This window comes from Chroicocephalus ridibundus, chromosome 1 (assembly GCF_963924245.1).
Source record: "Chroicocephalus ridibundus chromosome 1, bChrRid1.1, whole genome shotgun sequence".
In the NCBI taxonomy this organism is placed as follows: Eukaryota; Metazoa; Chordata; class Aves; order Charadriiformes; family Laridae; genus Chroicocephalus; species Chroicocephalus ridibundus.
In genome coordinates, this window is record NC_086284.1 from 34,987,256 (window position 1) to 35,007,967 (window position 20,712).

General features: G+C 39.7%; 2 protein-coding genes across 3 annotated transcripts in view; one reads left to right on the plus strand and one right to left on the minus strand.

Annotated features, from left to right (window-relative positions):
* GTF2F2 (general transcription factor IIF subunit 2) overlaps nucleotides 1-20,712 on the minus strand; it is a 93,652-nt gene that overhangs the window by 49,761 nt on the left and 23,179 nt on the right. Inside the window, exons 6-7 of one of the 2 annotated variants that reach the window (XM_063334722.1) lie at nucleotides 11,232-11,288; nucleotides 2,300-2,381 (exon numbers count right to left, since the gene is read on the minus strand). In XM_063334722.1, coding sequence (XP_063190792.1) covers nucleotides 2,300-2,381; nucleotides 11,232-11,288 — 139 coding nt within the window. The remainder of the gene's footprint in view (nucleotides 1-2,299; nucleotides 2,382-11,231; nucleotides 11,289-20,712) is intronic. The other variant, XM_063334731.1, reaches the window with a different exon arrangement.
* Nucleotides 11,621-15,163, plus strand: KCTD4 (potassium channel tetramerization domain containing 4). Its single transcript, XM_063334741.1, has one exon. It carries the CDS (start codon nucleotides 11,792-11,794, stop codon nucleotides 12,563-12,565), a length of 774 nt encoding a protein of 257 aa, XP_063190811.1. The 5' UTR covers nucleotides 11,621-11,791; the 3' UTR covers nucleotides 12,566-15,163.

The following is a 20,712-nucleotide window of genomic DNA, read 5'->3' on the forward strand; positions in this document are numbered from 1 at the left end:
ACCAAACTGTATGCTTTCATTACCCATCCTTAAACCCACATGTCACACACATCTCCCACCTACAGAGCAGCATAGAATCAAATGCCACGCCACGCACCCATCAGCTGATTTCCTTGACCCAGATACAGAGGGTAAAATAGAGGGGATCCGTATCTGCATTTAATACCAGGGAGGTATATAATTGGTCACTGCCGGCTTTCAGAAAACAAATGATTACAGTTATTGGAGCATGCAGCTTAACTTCATTTTCTAGATCTTCAAAGTTTGAAGCAACTGCATTTATCTTTTAATTTTATTTCCCTCCCGACTCAATTTACTATTGTAGCACTTAAAGCCTACACAACAGACTTGCTGTTTTATCAATATTATCAATTCCACCTTTGGAGAGTCTCTCTCATGTAAAGCACAATAGTAAATAGCAAAGTGAATACAAATGGTTTAATATAACACAGTCCTAGAACTTATGTGGTTTATCTTCAATGCTGTCACTTTTTTAAAGCACAAATACAGACTGCAGCATGTTGAGGGTGGGAGAGAGTAAAGGCAGTGGAAAGTTAGATCCTACTACTCAAATACCAGAGACGGTATTTGGACATAAACCAATTTCTTCTGAGGCTGTGACTGCTAGATCTGCTAAATCTCATGCTGATTCCCACCAGATAAGATTTTTTTTTTTTAAACTTTTTGGTAAAAGGCAGAAAAAAAAAAAATCTTTAACAACATGGAAAGTTAGAAACTAGGCATACACAGCCTGACAATTTTTCTACAGGGAAGAAAAAACAACAGCACCATCAGTTTTCAGCTGCCAGCGCTTCCAAACACAAAACCTGCCTTCATGTTCGTATCCCTGTTGCTCGTATAGGAGTTGAACATGACAAAATCAAAGACCAGGAGGGGCTGCATGCAGGCATGCGTGACAAAATAGAATGCTGAAAAATTCAAAGTTTGGGTAGTATGTCATTAAAGCTATCAGTTTTGTTTTGGTCTCCTGCTGTGGCCTTACCAGAAGCAGCTTATCTGATCAACTAATAGAAGACAGTGTACAAAATTCAAAAAAGCACTTGGATCAGGCAACCTGTGATTAAAACAATTATGAAGCAAATACACCCCACAGACTATATTCATATATATTTAAAATTGCCGGATTGAAATGAGTCCTTTTCTAGTAACATTACATTCGCTTCATACTCCATTTCACACTGATGACAAAAGTCATGACAGTAATCACAGAACACAGTCTGAGATGAAGTAGTTCACTGTACATGAGCAAACTTCTGGTACTGGTTTGCCACCAGCTAGAACATAAAGTCTCACTGTTAAATGAACACAACAGGGAAATACTGGAGCAGTTTAGATGACAGAGGAGGTTAATAAAACATAAGATACTGTAAATCAGAAAACAGATCACAAATTGGGGAAAAACATCACTGTCTTTTCTGCATTTCTTCTGACAATTCTAAAACTAGTCATGGACCAGTCTCTTCCTGAAATTTCCTGCTTTGCATTTCTCTATTTACAAAAAACTCACAATATGAAAGGGTGATTTAATTAAAACTCACCTGCTTAAAATATATAAATACGTATCTAATATAATGCAAAATTCAATTCCGAATCTGATTTATTACTAGAGAACATCATCAAGTTAATTCTCCATATGATATATGGATCACATGGTAAATTCTAGATGCATCGTATTAAATTTTCAAAAGTCACTGAATGATTCAGTTAAAAGTATGTCTTGTGGTTTCCATGCCACTTCTGACATTTTCAGCCATTACCTTTTCTGGCAAGCATGCTAGTTTAGGTCTAGCACTTCTCCCTGAACTCTTTCTTATTTTGGGCATTTTAAATATCTTTTCAGAGGTGCTCTTCGTCTAGCATGGCACAGTATTAAGTGGAATTAAATTTGGACAATCCACACAGAAACACATGCTCAGTAAGCGTACCCCAACCAGACCAACGTGAACCTTTAAGTCCTCAGGAAATTTAGCTTTAATCGCATCTGAATATAGCCATACATTCATACATTCAGGTATGAAGGGACACAATGTGTGCTCTAGTGAGAGCTTTGCACACGATGGAACACAGAAGTCTACATCGTCCCACCAGACAACACCAGAGGGAGGTACAAGGGTAGGGAAGGTACATTCCTTTCCTACAGTAAATCCACCCCAAAAGGAAGAACAGTTCCTATCCTGTACAAATCCTACATAAGAACATGGTAATCCATCCCTAGTAAGGCAATAATAAAAGCATCAAAGTCAGATATCACATATCCAGATAGACAGAGCATTCCTACCTTTTCAGTTTCATATAGTTTTCACTAGCTGCAGGTCTGCATTCAGCACGTTGCACCACTATTCCTTCCAAGGAAAGTTTATCTAGAATGAAAAAAGCAAAGCAAAACTGGACATTAAAATAAGATTCACCAACACGGTCTGCATTTGAATTATTTTTCACTAATTCAGCATTTAGTACATATAATGTAAACGTAAGTTCTAAAATCTCTACTATTTAGACACTGAAGAAAAAAGCAGGAAAAACATGCCTGCACAGCTGATATCCCCTAGACATCCTTATTTTGCCATCAGATGGTTTACAATAAGAATGAAACACAAAGACCAAATTTTAAATAAGAGACAGTAACCGTGTGGTCCTCCTTTCCTAGATTGTTGCATTCAGCTTACCTAGGAACTGTCAGCTAGAAAAGTGCTTTGAATGCAGTCAATTACCATGAAAAAAATAATCTACAAAGAGAATCAGATCATCAAAGTATCCAAAATTAGTGGAAGATAAAATGAGGGCTAATTTTATTCCTAGCCTCAGAAAAAGAGTAAGCTATTTTCATCGTATTACAATTAAAAAAAAAAACAGTTCACTAAAGGGATATAATGCAATAAAGTAATAATACTACATATGCTAACACTCGGGGAAATGACATGAAAACTTGCAGTTAGCAATCTAGGAGATCACATACTAAGTTTTAGTTAATACTGTGCTCTGTACATTCACCTCTAACAGAGTCACTTTGTAATCCAACGTGAACACCTTTCACCTAAAGCAACGAAGACTCACAGAGCAGCGCAATAGTACCAGCCTACTCTGTAAAGGCGGAAAAGCCTAAAAATTAGAAGCAACTTGACGTAGAAAGGAAGAGAGAAGTGATAGTGGGCAAATACCCGCTTCTCAACTATGAAGTTCTAGTATATGTAGTGTGTAGGGGGGTGGGGTGGCAACTTAACCATCTCCTTTGGGCACGGCCAGTGCAATATCTATAAAGCGTACACCTCTTGCATAACCAGAAAGGATGAGTTTCTTAGCTTTAACGGCTTGATTAGCTCTTGCTATTTAAAATGCCCTTCCAGAGAGCTTTGTCTTGGTATTGGTGGAGGGCACTACACTGTCACCGTCACCTTCAGCTGGCAATGTCATAGAAGATAACAGAAACGCTTTTGATTGTATTGGTGCCACGTAACACAAGGCACTCTGAGATGCCCCTGATTTTTCCATTGCCTTATAGATTGAAGTATTATTACATCTGGAAATCCAAGTCTGCTCTCCCTGAATAATGCAGAGAGCGATTACTTTGACAGCATGTATTTTAAAATGATTTAATCTAAAATTTCTTGGTTTGATAGAAACTAAATCCTTGAAAGGAGTAAGAATGACATACTTTCCCAGGTACTTTTAAATGAAACAAAGAAAATTTGTATTAGAATGCTTCTGGTTTTACAGATTCTATGATTCCTAAGGTTTTATGGTCAGGAGAGACAACCTGGCAAATTTGCCTGACCTCCTGTGTATCAACAGACAGATAAATTTTACCTTCTTCTTTCCATACAGAACTTAGTAATTTATTTGTGGCTAAAGTGGTACTAATATTGCTGCTTAATTTCTCATATGAATTTGCCTTCAGCTTCTAGCAGTTCATTCTTCTTATGACTTTCTATACTATGCTAGCTAAAGAGCCTTTTAGTACCTGGTGTTTTCTCCCTTTGAAATTACTTATACATTGTAATCAAGTCACGTCTCAATCACCTTTTCAATAAATGAAGTAATTCAAGCTCGTGCATTATCTCACCACAAGACATTTACGCCACACTTAAATAAGCTCTGGGTCTCTTATCAGCACCTTGTTCAATCTTGAAATGATGTTTTAAGAATATGGACACCGAAAAATAGATGTAATACTATTGCACTGGTCCTACCAAAACTGTATATGGAGGTAAAATAACAGGTACAGGAGCTGGAATTTCTCTCACCTCGCTTCAGCCATCTCAAGGTTATTCAGCAGAATCTCTGAATTCAGCTGAGAGAGAGAGGAAGGGAGACTTTCAGGTGAAAATGGTCCCATCACTTTCAGGATTCAATGATCTGCCCTGCATTGGTGGGGTTTTTTTGTGGGTTTGGTTTTTGAAGGTTTCTTTTGGGGGGTGGGGTGTCTGTGTCCCATGACTGTGCTTCGTGTTTAGACAGTTAAAACTGGGTTGAGATCAATTTGTCTGTAAAAATCAAGCTCTGGGGGTTGATGGAGCTGACTGACTATTATATCACTAAGAGATCTATTTTGAGTCTTTTCTAAGCTCCGTGTGCTCTGCATTCCCTGTTCCTAGGTGTGTAATTGCCTTTGGCTTGGTTAAAATGCATTGTCTTTAAACAGATTCTGTGAATTAAGTGATCCTGGTCACACCGTGACAGTTCTGTCGTAGTTATTCACTGTCTTACCAGCATTTGTGTCAATCACGACACATTTTATTAGCAGTGATTCTCACTTACTACTGTCCTTCTTGCTAATCCTGGAGGAAGCCCTTCAACCTACAACCTGAGTTGCTTCCTACTGATAATTACTTTCTGATAACTGTCAGACAGTTTTTAATCTAGTTCTGTGCTTGCTTTTTTTTTTTCGGACATAAATTAGAATATCACAAGATTCTAAATTATATGCAATACGAAATGCTAAGCAGGCTGCAAACATGCTGTTACTTTATCACACTCACCGTCTCCAAAATAAAAAAAATAAAAGAGGTTTGTTTGACTAGAAACCCTTTACATAAAGCCATGTTTGCTTGCATTCATTATGTTTCTGATCTTTTCTACCTTGTGAACTCCATGACAATTTTTCCACTAGTTTCTATGGTACAGGCTCAAGGCCAAGCAGCCTATACTCATCTGAGCCATCCAGCCCAGCTGTCCGAAGAGTGACATGCCGCTATCAATCTCTCTGCACCTTGCACAATTTTCAAATTATTCTTAATCTTAAGAATCAGGATCAGCGAACCAGACAGCTCCCCCACACCAATGAACCTGCCAATTAAACAGGCTTATCCTTAGTAATATCGTTGATGTCTTGGCTAATGCCCTCTTTTAATTAACCACCGATCCAGATTTGGCTTTTAATGTTCCAGTCGCTTCATGGTACAAGGCTCTCCGCAGCCTCCAAGAACGCCACCTTGCAGCTAAGCTACTCTGCTGTCAAAGCTCATCCACTGTCCAAAAGTCAAGGTTTATGTCCTACTTTCTCTGGACACTCTTGGGGATTTTAACACATCCAGAGAGTCTAGCAGAACAAATCTGCAAAGATGCACACAAACCTCTGGATGCAAGACTGTAGTAGGGGAACACAGTTTTTACTCCCTTAGCAGACTTATTCGCCAAACTCAAGTTCAGAGACTTAGGTCTGTCTTCACAGAATCACAGAATGGTTCAGGTTGGAAGGGACCTTAAAGATCATCTAGTTCCAACCCCCCTCCCATGGGCAGGGACACCTCCCACTAGACCAGGCAAAAGACCATGAAAAGACATCTAAAGCACTACATGTCTGCCTGGGTATTTCCATAGTCACATCAGCCTAGAAGCCAAAGGATGAATAAGGCATGAAAGTGGCAATTCCTTGTTAAAAATACCTACTCAAAATAAAGCAGATAGATAGTACAAGATAAATGAACAGGTCTAGAAGACTAGCTAAAACCAGTGATTAGAAGGGAAAACCGACATTTTCCCATGCATCTTACACTCTCAGTTGCCCTGTGTGGGGTGGCAGGTATAAGTACACTGTGAGTGCAGCCCCAGACAGGCTGGTCTGCATAACCCATAGCTTCATCATTAGCTCATGCTCACCCTGACCTACCTGCCCAAATACCCTGGTGCTTATTCATAAAAGAATTTCAACTGTTGACTCTTTCAAGTGAGATGATAGGGAGATATGCTGGGGAGACACCGATTCCAGCTTCAAATTCTGCTGACAATCATCATCAAACGAACAGAATGTGGTTAAAAGGCTTAAGGCAAACTTAATAAACAGGCACTGAGAAAATTTCCTGAAATTGTGCAGAAGATGGTTTGATAGGGGTTGGGTGTTTTGTTTGGTTTTTTTTTTTGTTTTGTTTTTTTGTTTGTTTGTTTGGTGTTTTTTTTGTTTTTTTTTTTGAGGGAGAGATGGACTGGCTTGGAGATTTTAATGTCTCAGTTTTCTAGTCTGACTGCACCCAGCTCCAATTTCCAGCCACTGGGTCTTGTTAGACCATTGACTGCTAAGTTGAAGAGCCTGCTATTAAAGCATTTCTGCCCATCCAAGCACTTATGTACTCTCCACATTTATCAAACCTAATACAAACAAATCATGTTTTCTTGAATCTTCCATTAGGCCTATTTTTCAGCTTCTTAATCATTCTTATTGGCCTGAGAAAGTTCAGTTCACGAATGTCTCTCCTGAGACATTGTCTCTCAGAGCCAGACTTGACAGCATGTGGGGCAGGACCTGGAGTTTGTGATCTGTTCTTTGTGAGCGGTGCCAGGGAAGGTGGAGATGAAGATCTGCCTCAGGACGCGCCATTGCCAGGCAGCAGGAAAAAGTGGAAGAAAGTGCAGTAAGGACAGGCTATGGGCACACGTGCCTCCAGCTCCTCAGCAGGTAGAAGGTGGGCTGCTGTTTCCCAGCGTCCAAGTTGGAAGCCCCGGTAGCTCCTGTTGCCGACTTACGCTGCTGTGCAGGCTATTGCATGTGACAGCTGGACAAGGAGCAGCCCCCTCCTACACTAGACCTCAGCTCTGCTCTTCCAGACCAGAGGCACTTTGTGGCACCTCTCTTCCAGTCAAAGGGCAGCCTCAAAACTGGTGTCCTTCTCAGACCACCCTTCCCTGGCAGCCACGCAGCTAGGGAACAGGATCACCTGGTCTTTGCTTGGCACTCCCTTATTTAGGCATCCAAAGATACACACTGCATTTGTTTTGCTGACCACGGCACAGAACAATGACCTCATGTTTAGCTGTCAATGATGCATTATACGCAGGAAAGAGCCTCTGCCCTAACCCTCCCACAAACCTACGTACTGCAAGCCCCATCTACAGGGTATTGCTGGGTGTATAAACTTCATATTTGGCCATATTAAAATGTTATCCTAACTAACTATCCAAATGATTCTGCATCAGCAATGTATCTCCCTATTGACTACATTCTCAGTCTGTATCATCTCCAAACTTCACAGTAACTATCTCCTTGATCACTGACTAAAAATAAATAGGACCAAGAACCAAATCACAGCAACGTTTTAGTGATAATTCTCTGCTTAACATTTGCCAGTTTGAAACCTGCAGATCATTTTTGTATAGTTAAAGGAAAGGGAAACTAATACAGTTTATGTTCTTATTCAAGATGACAAACAGGACGTCCTCAAAGATTTAACAGAAAAAAGCATTACCTCCTTTGCTGAACAAGTTGTAATCAAAAAAAGGGGGCAAATTTTTGGCACAATCCATTTTCCCTCCACCTACATTGATTAGCATTACATTAATCTCCTTAATTTTCAACTGATTGATGCCCAAGTCAGATGTTTTATTGGGTTTTGTACAGTCCCTTTTAGTTTTTAGATACCTGGGCTATCCAGTTCAGCTTTCAAATACTGGCACAGCATTTGCTTTTTCAGTCTTGTAGAACTGCAGTGCTCAAAAATTATCAACAGCAACTGTTGATAGAGTTTCTTAGACAGCTCTTTTAGAACTCTTGAATGCAAATTGTTCAGACTTGCTGATTTGAAAACCTTCAATTTTAATTAGTGTGTAGATCTTGTCTTCAATAGCTGTTAATCAACATCTTGGCGTTATTACTGGAACGAGAATGTCTATGATACCAACGTTTTGAGATAGTAGCTATTGAATGGTTTAATTGTTCAACAACCTGGACAATTTTCTGTGCTATGACATTAAGTGACTAGCAAATTGCCTCGATAACCCAAACAGATTTCATTAGCATGGCTTCCTAATACACTTCAAAAATTCTCTACCCCTTATAGCTGAGATTTCTCCTCATAACCTTTTGTGCTGTAATAAATAAAAGTAGCTGTTTTCTGTAATCCAGGTCGTTTTCACTGACAGACTCTCAGTGAAGCTGATGCTGTTCGGACACATGAGTAAGCTGAACCAGAAAGCTGGTAAAGCACCAACTTTCCTGTGGTGTGCTCCAGTCCTGAATCCTCAGCTCCATGGTGTGCTCAAGCTTCCAGACCAGGAGGTTCGGAAAAATGATGGAAGTTGAGGAGGAGTGAAGTTATTTTCCAAAAGGAAACACGTAGGACAGATTGAGGGGCAGATATGTATCCCCTTCCTCCTTGTATTTGTTTCCCTGTGTAGCTGACAGATGCCAGCACTGCGTTTTCACTGTCTCCAGGACAGATTGTTTGACTGAGAAGAAACTGAAAAACTCCACAGATTGCCCTCCTGGTACAGCCCAAAGGATGAGTAACTTGGAAATGGAGTACTACTACTACAGCCACTCTCGTAAGTGTGCGCGAGAGAGAGCACTTAGTATGTTTTCTGACTTAATCGGGAACTAAAAGAACACCCTTCCAATTGCTGGATTCCAGTGCTATTCCTCCCTTGAATGGCCAATCCCAGCAAACAGGTGACACTAACAATTTGGGAAGCAGCAGCCATTTCAGGATTGCTAACTACCAACATCGGCAAGCAGGATGCTTCAGCTGTGCAGGGCAGAAACAGAGGCAGCTTGCTCATGGCATGGGAAAGCACACAGTAGAAGGTTGCTCCATCTCAATCCAAGTAGGAAAGAAGAAGCAGGACACACTTGGAACATCTCAGCTCTTCTGCGCCTGGTGCACAACACAAAGACTCTCAGAGCACAAGAGCTGTTCAAGTCTCTAGACTTGATTGCAAGAAATACTTTTATACCTTTACTAAAACAAACTCTTGCATCATCTTCCAGAAGATGGACAAAAAGACAGAGAAAAGGAAATCCAGTTCTTCTAGTTACACCTTCAGAAAACACTGAGCTATACGAAACCACTAAAATATTTCCCACCTCACTAAAACTACATGGCCCCACAATACCATATGTTATCACCAAGTGCACACGAAGAACAAGGGCTCTTTTAAAAAGTTGTCTTGTAGTACGGCCCAGAAAGTGGAAAATTTTCACAGAGATGTGCCAGCCTCCGATTTTGTGTTACAGATGACTGTCGGCTGCAGTGAAGTAAAGTCACATGGGTTTGTGGTGATGAAAATTTTACAGCAGCTCTACATTTTTTCAAGTCTCAAAGGTTTAAATGTAAATATTCATGATCTCCACAGAGTATATTTTCCACATCAAATCAATTTTGAATATTTTATCATACAAACCACTGAAATGATTTTGCATGAACTTTCAAAGAATACTTACTCATTCACAAAAGTGGAAAATTTCAACTGCAAGTGTTAGAACATTGAGAAGATGATGAGCATGAAAAACTAAGAGAGCAGATACTGTTCTGTAACTGCTGTCTCTTAAAATGCAGACAGTTTAGCTGGCCATGAAGAATTTTCTATCTTTTACAAATCCCAGCTTTCTTTGGAAATCCCTACTTACTTGTGCCAGGACATTCCTAGTTCAGCTTCAAAGTATTTCAAGATCACTGTGTTAAGATGAAAGCACTACAGAAATAATTCTCTTAGGATTTAGCAGCCACTAAAATGGTTCAACACTGTAGCTATGCACAATCTAAGCACATTATAACTGAATTTTCCATCACTTGATGATAAACTAAATTTGAATACAAGTCTCCTATAATGGCCAAAAAAAACCCCCCATACTTAAAACTATTTGGTTCTTTCACTTTCTCAATTATTCATTCAATAATTGTGAAATGAGTTAATTTTGAAAAAAATTAACAAAAAGTCTAAATGTCTGAAAACTAGAAACTGATTGAAATCTCCTTGACTGAATCAACAGCATCAAAGAGTTAAAATTAAAACCATGACTAACTCCTGATAAATCAAATCTAATGAATAATATCTGTTTAATATATCGCATAAAGCAGCAGAAAAATTTAGCGTATCAGTGCTAGGGATACCCTGGCAAAGGAGAATAGCAAGTAAAAAAAGAGTGCATTTATTTCTACTAGATTCAGTTATCAACTAATAAAATATTATAGTGATGACTCTACAGTATCGATAAACAGGCTTAGAGACAGTGGGAGCAGTAAGAATAAAATATTTAGATATAGAGCAGAAGAATTTATAGAAGAATAATATGACTTTTCACTGCTAATCAGGCAAAGCAGGATACATCTACCTGTAAAGTGAAAAATACATCTTGAAAAAGATGGGACCTCCTCTCCAGGTCCAGCCCAAGGTAAGTGCTCGCTCCCGCCCGTGCTGGGGAATGCATGCTGCGGCACCCAGAGATGTGCAGGGAGCTTCCCCTTTCCTGCTCCGAGCTGCAAATGTTTAAAGGGGAAACCCTTTTCAAAGAGGCAACCGAGAGCGAGCCTCAAAGCACAGATTCATGGAGAGAAGACAGCCATTTGATTCGAGTGTGCTCTGCCGATGTTTCCTCCCTCCCCGTACCCAAGTGTTGCTAAGCTATAACGTTATGTGGTGTTCAAAGCTATCTGTAGGCACACTAACCCTTTGTTCCACAGGACAGCTGAGTTGTTTCTATCGAGAAAGAACAAACTGATGCTAGATGGCCTCAATGATAAAAAAAAACATCGCTGAGTAAATATCTCTATAAAACAGTTTTTATCTGTGACACAAAGAAAGGCAAAAAGCAAAACCTAATCTTGTGTTGGTGCGGATGCTCCCATCAACTGCAAATGGAAGCTTTAACCGTGAGCTTAAAACGGTCGACCAACAAGTCCTCAGCATCACTTCCAGAGTATCTTCTGTGAAAACATCTTACCACCGTGCACGTGTCCAATAAATGTGTAATATGTATGTGCATGCACTCCAGAGACAACACCCACCTTGTACAGACAGGGACACCTTTCCTTTCAGTGATGTCCTGCTGTACTCATCAGCTACTGTGATCGGTACCAAAAAAAAAAAAAATAAAATTTGAAAAGATGCTTTGTGAAAATTAAAATCCTTTAAACATAAAGGAAGCTATCTGTTTAACACCAGAAGCACTAAACATGATTTGGCCATCTGATACTACAAATACATCTTAAAGTATTAAAAATAAGATACCATTTAGAGTAGTGGTATGTGATGTGAATAACCCCCAAAACTACGTAAACTTTTTAGACTTAAAGGAAAGAAAGAGACAAACAGTTGTTATACCCTTCTTCCCTTATACAGTTAAATGCAAATTCTCCTTTACAGTCATATTCCTGATATCTCCTTGCATACACAGCTGATACGCCACCTACTGCAAACCCGAGCTGACAGTCGGAGCAATGCTAGCAGCATTTCCACTCCAACATCGTGCCGGAGCTGAATAAAGGTGCTTTTTAAAACCAAAAAATCTCTTTGCAAGCTGACAAGAACAAAGCAAGATAGCTGGCTTTTTGTCCTTGCTTCAATAATGGAGAGAAAAATAAACAGAAGAGAAAAGGAATGCGAAGAAAAACACAGCAACTCCGAAGGCTCAGAGCAAGACAAGGAATATAAAACATCTCTGATTACTCTGAACGTTGGTGGCTATCTATATATCACACAAAAACAGACACTAACCAAGTATCCAGATTCTTTTCTTGAAGGGATCATAAACGGAAAAATAATGTGCCCGTTTGATGCAGACGGTCATTACTTCATCGACAGAGATGGACTCCTTTTCAGACACATTCTCAACTTCCTACGAAATGGAGAACTTCTTCTACCAGAAGGATTTCGAGAAAATCAACTTCTGGCACAAGAAGCAGATTTTTTCCAGCTTAAGGTACTCTCGGATGCAGTGAAATCGAGGTGGGAGAAGGAACAGCTAGCATCTCGAGAGACTACTTTCCTGGAAATAACTGACAGCCACGACCGTTCACAAGGACTTAGAATCTTTTGTAATGCTCCTGATTTCATTGCAAAAATAAAATCCAGAATTGTATTGGTGTCCAAAAGCAGGCTGGATGGATTTCCGGAGGAGTTTTCAGTATCTTCAAATATTATTCAATTCAAGTACTTCATAAAGTCTGAAAATGGTACACGACTGGTACTGAAGGAGGACAACACCTTTGTCTGCACCCTGGAAACTCTTAAGTTTGAGGCTATAATGATGGCTTTGAAATGTGGATTTAGACTGCTGACCAGTCTGGATTGCACGAAAGGGTCAATTGTTCACAGTGATGCACTTCATTTTATCAAGTAATCACAAAAGGCAAAGGAAACAAGCATGCAGCCAGAAAAGCTCCTTGACCTGCAGCCTCCTGGCATCACAAATAACGTATCGAACTAGCCTCCTACCACAGAGCTCGGCTGCTAATCAATTGATGTGAGCTAATGGTATGTAAATCTCATAATGACATCCATCTCTGACTGACTTAAGCCGAATGAAAATTTTATGCCTGAATTTAATAAAAATTATCTGCTAAACATTGTAAACACAGGTCAAATGCTTTATGCTCTTTGTAATATATGTTTTCTCGATGCTGTCTTTCAACCAGAGAGTGTAGCTGAATTTTTGTGTACTTGTATGACTAACGTGCATACCCCTAACTGCCCTCCTGAAGAGCAGGGAGACTATTTTCATATAACAAGCAGGCTTAAAATATGTTTTGCTTATAACAAATTCAGAATGGATTTTAACTGGAATAAATGATTTTGAATGTTCAGTAGTGTTTATGTTAATCTATTGTACTGAATTTGCAAAAAAAAAAAAAAAAAAAAGGATTGCAAGGGAGTTTTAAATTAATCAACTTGATTTTAAAGTGAAATGATTTCTTGACTCACTTAAACCCAAATTTACAGCTGTGTTACTACAGTAACAACAATTGGCAAAACCACATAAACCAACAAAATAATGTTGGGGGAGATGAGATCTATTATGGGAAATGAGTTGAATCTGCACAGAATGTTAAAATTTCTAATTATATATACATATCAAATGGCTAATAAAAATATTTGACAAAGTTTCATGTAACAGGTTTCCAGTAATGACATCCTACAATGCTAAAGTCACTGTTTCCTAGTAATAATTTGTGCTCGTAAGGACAGGCAATTAACAGAGCCCTTGCTTTGCACAATGGCTCACTAAAAGCAGCTAGTACTATTGGTTTTGAATAGACCACCTGCTGGCATTTAAAATGCATCACTCTTAAGTAATACAACAAATACCTTCTTTCTCCTCGTCTCCACTATTTATCCGATCTTTTCATTTATATTTTAAAGAAAGTTTTAATAGCTTCTATGGAACAACTGTAGCTAATTTAACCACAAGCATTACAAACCAGTCACTCCGCAAAAGCGGACTAAAAAAAATTCATCGCAAAAGGCAAAAAGAAGCTGCACTAACTCTAAGTTTAAGCTTCGTCCATCCTTGAACCCAACCATCATTCACAGCTCAAACGAACCCCAAATTCAAGTCAAATGCTACTAAAGAATGAAAAAAAACAACCATGTAGTTTCTCAACTTCCCCAAAACATCAATGTTGTACAGGAAAAAAAAAAAATACTAAGAATGTCAACAAAATGCAATACAATCCATACTAGAAGTGACAACTGAGGAAAACAGCTAACACAAGACAGGCTGAGAACAGCTTTCTATCAGATTTTAGAGGGAAAAAAATCCACCCTTAGTAGTACTGAGATGTACTTCTCAGACATACAAGCTGAAGAACTGTTCATGTATACCAAAACTTCTCCGAGTTTGTCCAAACACATTAACTATCTACAAACAAAAGATACATAGTAAAATACAATTCTTTACACACTTCTTTTACACTCCTAGGCCATCCCAGCTAGAATTCCAACACTGTGCGTCATCCTCCCTCCTTCACCCCCCCCCCCAGTTATTTTCAAATATCTTCAAAAAAAATCCTCATTAACCACTAATCTTGTACATACAAGAACCTCTAACACTTCTGTGAAAAGTAAATTTGAAAGCTCCCCTAAAAGAAATCCAAAATCCTGCTGATCTTCTAGGCCAAGAATTAGAAACACCATCACACAGAACAATGACATAAAAAGCCCTTTGTGGACACAATTCTCTACACGAGCAAGAGAAAGCGACAAGACAATCTAGAAAAGCTCCATAACTAATCTACAAGTTTTGAAGACGCATGCTCTGAGTGCTGTCAAATACACAGCCTGCATAAGCACAAAGTCTGGAGGAGGCTGTTGCTCCTAGGATGTCAAATCATCCATTTTCACTTAAACGCTTTTGGTTATAACCTTCGCTTGTAATGGAACTTTGACTGATATTTAAAGTGTCACTGCAGTTGAAAAGAAAAAAAAGAAAAACAGCAAAAATCAAATTCGATTTCAAACAATTAATATATGGTAATTAAAATCTATTGTGGTTGCTTGCCTTTCAGTTGGGCTCTTAGGATGCCAAACATCAAGGAATCGTTAGCACTTCAGAAAGCAGTACCAGTTTTAAATCGTAGCATGACTTCCCTCATGAAAAAGCAGTAGAGAATTTAATGGCTCTGCATTTATTGTAGAAAATACTTTTGGAATACAAGCTATTAACAAGCTGGCAGTCACAGGTAAAATTCAAACCATCTGAAATATCTTCTAAGAATATTCTATAGCTGTTCTTAAAAGATTTACTGGGAAGGTTTTATTTGCCAGCCATTTGGTTCAGAGTACCTACTTTCCTCTTAACCTATGAAAAAGAGCACTTAAAAAAAAAAAAGAGCTTCAAGTGAAAAATGTACATCTCTAATCACTAGTAAAAATAAATTCCTGTGTTGTTGTTTGGTTTTTTTTAAATTTAAAACTCAATGATTCATTATGTTACACACTTTTCACCGCATTTTTTTTTTTTATTTCTGTGTAAATAATACTGACATCTACGGCATACATATAAAGTCATCTGCTGTAACACTAACTTCAATCTTGTCTTCTTTTCCCATCTTCATGAGCACTCATGCATTTCTACAAGTGTCAGGGTTTGAAATTTTTACATGCCATCTCTCATCGAAGGCACCTCCCTCAGCTGTTTGATTCACACAGCAGAAACAGAAGGAAGACGGGGGTAAAAAATTCATTCTCTTCCCTGTTCACGTTGAAGAAATCCACAAATATGCTGAGTCACACCATATCAGTTACAATCAGACACTTCAAACTAGTTATAAACTTGAATAATTTTTCAAACTAGGGTGGGGAAGTGTCTTGCTTTGGTATATGAACAAAGCGACCACATAAAATCTCCATACTGTGAATAACGTTTCCTTTTTACTCCATAAATACGCTAAAAATAACATAAATATATTTTGCCTATGTTCAGTCACTCAGGTGGATACTTGTGTTCCATCTCACTTTTTTTTTTTCTGGTGTGCCAGAAAAGGTAGCCAGTTATACATCAGTTACCTTTTCTGTCTTTTCTTTAAGATTGGAAATTTCATATTTAACACTACTACGAAAGCGAGAAAGCTGCAAAATCAAGTGCTTAAGTCAGAAATACTAACAGTTTTTCTAACATTACTTAGAATACAATGTGCATGCAAAGTATTGCTATTCATTTTTCTCCCGTTATGACTTGGATCACAACGACCATATCAGAACAGTCCTACAAGTACCAGGAGTTAACAACAATTTCCATAATTTCTCTGATGACCTTCAATTGCTCGGGTGGGAGTAAAGAGGAACTTCCTCCCCCTTCCCCAAGGAGGCACGTAACCTGCTCCCAGGCTTGGTCAGCTCCACCTGCCTCCCTGCCCATTTTCTTGGGCGAGAAAAGGGGCCACCAAGCAGAAAGGACAGATGGAGTTGAAGGCAGGACTGACCCCCATACCCTACAAAAAGAATTTCCTTGCCCCTCTGAATTCCTTGAATGACTGCTCATAAAAAAAATATATATAGCTTGATCAAAATACCCATACTCGGATGCTCATCTTTTCCATCGGTGGAGGAGAAGCCAAGGGTTCTTTTATCACACTTGGCAGTACGCTGTCATAGGTACCAACTACCTGGTTTATTTCTACATGTTTTGTCGTTACAAAACCTAAAAGTGGCTGCACTACGTCAGCTAAGGTCTATCTAGCCCAGTATCCCCTGGTGACTGTGAACTGTTTCCATCCCCTGATCCTTCATATCTCTGGGCAGAATTCCCATTTTTGATCCTTTGACCCTCACATCCTTCCCCTTATCTTGTTCCTCCCACCATCATGCAACTACTTTTCATTTTTCTTTCACCCTACCCCTCCCTTCCTTTCGCCAGGCAGGTTGTAGGGCTTTGTCAGGGATGCCTAGGAAAGAATATAAACCCAGAAAAAACATATACGATGCTCCCTTGAAGTATTTCCTTAGTCTCCAGTCATTTACTGCCCAACGACTTCTAGAGCCAGATGTGGTTTCTGGAGGTAGCCTTGATGCTGTGAAATACACAGGCTGCGCAACAAGGTCAAATTACAGCTCCAACTCCGCACCTTCATTACCTGCTCACCCCCTGACCAGTGTTTCACAGCATCATAATTGCACTATTGACATTTTCCAACACACGTCTTATTTTTAATTGCCTTTTTGCATTTGTACCTATTACAACCATGTAAGTGACAATTGGTCACTTCTTTTCTACCGTAGGTGATATTTCTCTAGATCCTAAAAGGGAAAAAACCCTACATCATTTGCAGCAATCAGTGGCATTGTTATTTTCACCTCTTACTTAAAAGCATTAGAAGGTTTCCATTCAAGAAGATGAGAACAGCTTAAGAAAATTATTTTCCTCCTTCTCTCACCGTTATTATACAAGCAGAATAAGGGCAGGCAACAAATTTTCCAATTTAATAACAGCTGTGCGCCTCATCCATTAATTTATTTGGGTAGAAGGGTCATGTTGCCCTAATTCTGTTGACTGATGAATCAGGATTGGGCATGAAGGGTGCGAGTTAACTTAGGTCTATGACAAAATATTATTTTCTTAGGCTAGAATTACTTCATCTTTGCTAAATAACTATTGCCTAACACTAATTTTGTCTCCTGTCCTGCAACACAGAGCAGAAATTCTTAAAATGACAGGAAAGTGACTACTAGTTAAAAACCTGAAGGTATTTTCACATGAAAAGATAGGCTTGCATAATTTACTAGGTTGAAACAAAAGCAACCGATACGGCATGAGAAATTTAAGATCAGAAAATTAACATATGGGGTTTAATTACTTTTGAAATAGACATCCTGTAAGTCCTATCTGCTGGTATATCACAGAGAATGTTGTCTCAAAATACTGCCTTTATAAATCATCATCGTTTGCGATAAAATACCAGGAAACAAGCAGCGCAGCAAGGACCGAGGAAGGTAGGAGAGAGATGTATGAGGACACCTGAGGAACGCCGATGAGCAAGACTTGGAAAAAGAAAGCGCATTTGCCTTTCTTTCTGAAAGAAATTGCATAATACCCTGTAGACCTAGATGGTTGATTTCTTTTCCTAAAAATGTGTGTAGCAAGAGTATCACACACAGCTAAAGCAACAGTCTCACAAAAAGCTGTTTCTATCTGCGCTGGTAACAGTTTAACATCATTGCCATTATCATTTAACACCACGTTTGTTCATTTTAAGCTTCAGAGAAGAATACTGCTCTGCCACTTCAGAAACAAAACTGTTCACAAAGCTGGTACAATAATTATAGCTGTAAACAGCAGCTACTCATTTAAAACACTATTAGGACATGATGACATGTACGTTCAACATGTTAAGGTTTCAAAACCAAGTAGTCAGAAGATGACTGTTACAAATCGAGCCATTCTGAAGGCCTGTAACATTCTCCTGATCATGCTAAAAGCAACTACAGTATCGCCGTGTTCAGCGGTGGTGTTACTTTGGGGGACATAACCTTGGTTTACAGAGAGCTCATGAAACCCACCGTCTTTCTGGACATTAAAGGGGGATTCCACTACTTCCAACCCAAGCATTATTTCAGTTACCTCAAAAACGAGATCTCTCTGCTTTTCCAGGATACATCTTTTTTTTTTGCCTTTGACACCACCCCACCCCAAGCTTTCAACAGCAGCTTGGTTCCAGGAATGGAAAGCCTGACCAAAAGGAGGTGGCAAGTTTTCTTGCTCACATCTCCTGAAGGGAGATTCAGTGTCCTGTGTAAGGGGGTGTCACTTCACCAGCCACAGGAGCACACCAAGGAGATGAGAATTCAGATTTAAAAGCCCAAGGCTGCTCGCTAGGGAAATGCCCCAAGAAGATGAGGGTCTTCTGGATGAGGGCTTGCTAGAGCCGTGAGCATGATGGTCAGGAGTCTTGAAGTGCTGGACTGCCCCAGAAGCGAGGATGGGGAGGGAGCAGCATCTCCTGAGCACTAGGAGATGAAGAGAAGGGCTGAGGGACTCCGTGTCAGTGACAATCACCCAAGAACCTTGGCTTTATGGAGAAGGCAGATGCCCACACAGCGCAACATTAAGGTTGTACTACACAAGTAATGTCTAATTATCCTGAAATTACTAAATAAATAAATAAAAGTTAAATTAAAACCATATATATTTGGTTTTTCATATGTCAGAATTCAGAAAAGCAATTTTCTTTTTTGCAGCAGAAGTCAGAGGAATTCAGTTTTTCTAAAATCTGTCAACAGAAAACCTTGAGCTACAAATCTACTGCTCCAGCTCCACAGAAAGCTGCTTGTTATCTCAAAGTAGGTTCTTGATTTTGTACCATAGTGAACAGATGAAGGAAAAAAAAAAACAGGTCAGAGGTGGGTACAGACTCTCAATTAGGAAGAAAAAATTAAGCAAACAAACTAGCAATGAACAGGCTAAGCATCAAAAAACGTAAACAGAACAAGCAACTGTAACGCCAAACCCAGTCATTTATTGCCTATCTACTACTTAAATAAAGCCTTTGGCAAGTATTAGGGATAAGGCAGTGCATTTTCTCAATGCTGAAACTGGTAATTTAAGAGGAGACAAATTAAAGGACCTACAGGCCAGGCTGATAAGAATCAGCTAAATAGAGAAAAAGGTACTCTCAGGTTAGGAATCTTATTAATAGTAACTTTATCTAAGGCCTTGCAGCATTGCCAGGTCTTGTGATATTTCCAACACATTGTCTAAACCGAACAGTAAATAACATTCTTTCCCAACAGGGCAGAAATGTAACATGTAGGCTATTTTATGTCTTCTCATATTGCGATGAAGTCCACCTCTATAAGACTTTTCTGCCATGCACAGATGATGATTTTAGGGTTTGCCCACAGAGTGCAGTGGACAAATCCCTGAGACAACCTGCATGAGTAAGACAATATGCCGTAGCACAGCTACACGCTGTTCCTGCTCCTGTATCACCACAGCTGTTGGCAAGATGCTGGGGCTGGAAAAGCCTTATAGCTCAGGAAGAGCACCAAATGAGCTCTGCTAGACTGTTTCCAGACTCAAACATACAGAAAGCTCGAGTCCTACTGCGCTGCAGCCTCCAGTGCTCTCGCAGCTGCAGTTAGCAAAGGCAGAGGTAACACACAACCTTAGAACAGCTGCTCTTGCCTTTGCCTTCATTGCCTTCCCCCTCAAAAGTTAGCTCCACGGTTAAAAAGAAGAAACTTCAACTATCCCTGATGCAAGCTGTGTAACAACAGTACGGAACTGGGGGAAAAAAATGGGGGAGGGGAGGGCGGGAACCCACCAGAGCCTGGGAGGAACAGTACTGGATTAGGCTAAAGGTCTGCTTTGCTCAGCATTGTGACTCCAGCAAAGTGGCCAGAAGTGGATATCCATGAAAAAGCCAAAGGGCAGAGCAGACATGTATGATTCTCCCACTGGGTATGCATCCTAGTGTCCACCATTTTTTTGTGGCATGAGGTCTCTTAAATCAGATGTCCTCTCCATCTTTGTACCCTTTGGTGGATTTTCTTTCACGTACCTCTTTGGTCTCCTCCAAGGTCATGTAAGCCTTTAGCAAATACCACCTTCACATCCACATCTTCTGGCAAGGAATTCAGCAGCTCAATTACATTCTGAGTGCAGAACCACCTCTTTCCATTTACTTTGAAACTGCCTCCTGCTAGCTTTACATCTGCTACGCGCCACTCTTGCATCGGCCAAGGCAGCAAGCATTTGATCTCCCTCTGCCCCTTTGATCCACCACTCAAGGCTCTAATTTGCAATACTGCAAAGGTCTGAAACCACCAAACGTGATCGTGCTGGTAGGTGGGTGAACTGCAATAATCAGCAAAATCCCTCACAGAAGACAAACACAATTTGTGGAGTCACGATCTCCGATGCCAGGCACGGCTGAAATTCCTGGGATTTCTTGAGAGTCAGAAGGGAAGACTGAGAACTCTGATACGAGCCAAAAGCACGCTTCCCCGTAGTGCAGTGCTTCAACAAGCTGGATGCAGACATTGCTGAAGGAC

Excerpts from the sequence above, each read along its gene's own strand:
- KCTD4 (XM_063334741.1), top strand. The coding sequence starts at position 11,792 with ATGGAGAGAAAAATAAACAGAAGAGAAAAGGAATGCGAAGAAAAACAC.